This window comes from Hylaeus anthracinus, unplaced genomic scaffold, assembly GCF_026225885.1.
Source record: "Hylaeus anthracinus isolate JK02 unplaced genomic scaffold, UHH_iyHylAnth1.0_haploid 0, whole genome shotgun sequence".
In the NCBI taxonomy this organism is placed as follows: Eukaryota; Metazoa; Arthropoda; class Insecta; order Hymenoptera; family Colletidae; genus Hylaeus; species Hylaeus anthracinus.
The window spans coordinates 23085939-23088552 of NW_026533254.1; the positions used below are offsets into that span (position 1 = coordinate 23085939).

The 2614-nt window shown below is 46.5% G+C and overlaps 1 protein-coding gene across 2 annotated transcripts in view; it reads right to left on the reverse strand.

Moving 5' to 3' along the window:
* The window catches only part of LOC128896579 (GAS2-like protein pickled eggs), an 81071-nt gene that overhangs the window by 8697 nt on the left and 69760 nt on the right, over positions 1-2614 (reverse strand). For both annotated transcript variants that reach the window (XM_054159952.1, XM_054159948.1), the window contains exon 7: positions 1954-2371. In XM_054159952.1, the coding sequence (XP_054015927.1) occupies positions 1954-2371 (418 nt within the window). The remainder of the gene's footprint in view (positions 1-1953; positions 2372-2614) is intronic.

A 2614-nucleotide genomic window follows, 5' to 3' on the forward strand; every position in this document is an offset into this window, starting at 1 on the left:
TATAATGGTTTCTTGGTTGGAGATTTGTATTGTATTTATATTGTTTGTAGATCGCATTTCACGCAAGACCTTTCTAGAGATGATGAGGGTAGTTTCGTGAGAAGGATGGAGTATTTGGATATTGAAATGTCCTTTGATTCCTGAGACTCAAGGAGGCCTCGCCACGTGCAGATCCTTATGCTTGGTTGGAGATTAGCTTCAGCTAGGCATTAGAGACCATTGGAATATTTGTATTGTTTATGGATTGCATTTTACCCTAGGTCTTTGTAGAGATGAGTGGAAGATTTGAAGATTTGAATAGTTGTCCACGTGGAGATAAGCTTCAACTAGACACTTGAGACTATTGGTGGCTTTATATTGTTTGTGGATTGTAATAATCCAAGTCTAGCATCAAGTCCTAATTCTTTGTACTCGTGCGATTGCCTCGTGTGATATAATAATGTACAGGAGTGAATAACCCACTGGACCATCTTCTAGGCTGACCTAAATCTCCTGAATCTCCTGAATCTACGTATTCACTAACTAGGATTGAAAATAATCCAGTTGGTGGATGTTTGCTCACGTTTGACACCCAAGTTCTGGGCCCTATTTCATCTGTAAGCATAACTTAAAATAGTTTCCACCTGTATTAGGACTTTCACGTTCTTTTAGATCACCCTATGCTAGAAGCCTGGAATATCAACCCAATATCCTTTCTTCTTATTTGAAACTGTGCTTCGCCTACACCGATAGCCTGGACATTCGAACAAACGACGCCAACTCCTGGCGCCTGTCCCCGACGAAGAATCAGCTTTTGCTCGTTAAAACGTTTCAGTCAGCCGTCAACCATGAGAGGTGCTTCGCGAAGTGGGCCGCTGGAAAGCGAATAAGAAAAAACGACGAAGAGAGAAGGAGACGACACGGAGTCCGTTTATTGCGAGAGAGTCAAAACAGAAGAGGAACCACACAATACTGGCGTTTGTTCGATCGAGCCACCCCTGCGCCGCGGACGTATTAAAATCAATGACTGGCTTTGATCGGAAAGCCGCGTGTACACGCACGCGGGAGCGCCATGCGTTTTCTCCGCAGCGGGACGCGATTATCGCGATCTTCAGACGATTTCACTCGTGTCCAGATTGATGCGCGTCTCTCGGTCGTCGCAAACGACTCGTCGAATTTAGGTTAGGTTCCACTGGCGACCTGTCGTTCGTCTGGTTTTTTAAACCAGAGGTTCTTTGAAAATTAATATTTATTCTTGGTTATTCTTCAAAGGTACGGCTTTTTGGCAAGCTTCATGAAGGATTGATGGTTTTTTTTAGAGACACCAAGTTCAACAAAATCCTATTTATAGAGATTAAGAAACAATGTGCTGACGAATCCCTCTTCAAGTAAAGAAATCCTAACAGCAATTCCTAATAATCAATAAACATCACAGTTTGACAATCAGTCTGGCAAAAGAGAAACCTCAGTAATAGAGGTTTCTTGGTGCGAAAATACCAAGGCCTCGCTATTAGTCCTAGTCCAGGTTTGACCATCAACCACAGCCATACTCAAAATCTGAACCAGTTCACGTAACGTTTACATTCTAAATTATCTACCTATCACCTATTTTCACATGATTTTCTCTAAATAATAAACATAGAACCTGCTTTTGGCTTATTTTAGGGCTCCACAAAATATATAATCGTTACCAAGGGTTCCACCGCCAAGCAAGTTTGAGGACCGCTGATCTGCCATAACCAAAATATCAGAATTGTCCCTGAAACGTTGAAACCAGGTCCCGAGGCATCGGCCGTCGTCAATGGGAATTACAGCGCGTTAGCCAATGTTACACAGACGTTACAACAGCGTCGCCCACGCGACGTCGATGACCCGTAAATCAGGAGGCAGAAGAGGACCAAAAGAAACGAACGAGATCGCGTCACGAATGGTCCAACTCCCGCTCGATAAAAAGTTGGAAGGAGAGGTACTCACTCTGACAATCGGCAACCGTGGGCGATCCTTGCGTGCAGGTCCCGTGGATCCCATTGCTGGTGGGTGGCTGGACGGCGCCCAAACTTCGATAGCCCTCGTCGGAGACCTCGCTGCAGTTGTCGGAGTGCTCGCCGTCGCCGTGGGGGGACTTGGTGTACTGCACCGTCCCCGTGACGACGTCCTTGCCGAAGTTCTCCAACGCTGGCTCCTCTTTGATCGCCGGAGGACTGGGCGTGGGACTGCGGCTGCTGGAGTCCTCGCGACACTTGTAATTGTAGATGCTCGGCTCGTACTTCGGGGTGTCGTCCTTCTCCACCGCCCTGCGGGCCACGCCGCCCTCCACCACGTAGCGCTTCGCAAACTCCTCGGGCTGAGGCATCTTCGCACGGATCTCCTGGTGCTGTTCTTTCTTCGCGTCCTGGACAAAACAGTTTTCGACCGATTAGATCATTGACTGGAGAGGATCGAGGTTGGAAATTTAGGAGCAGTGGGGTTATGTTTGAGGGTCCCTTGAACGAACTCTAGATGGATAGGAGAATCTCTGACCTTAGAGATATTCTCTTTTGTACCCGATTTCTCTTTTGTATCCTATCCTGTTCTAGATTCTATGTCTGCTTTGAACCTCCTATCCTTCTAATCTTGGTGTCCTCCATGAACTCTA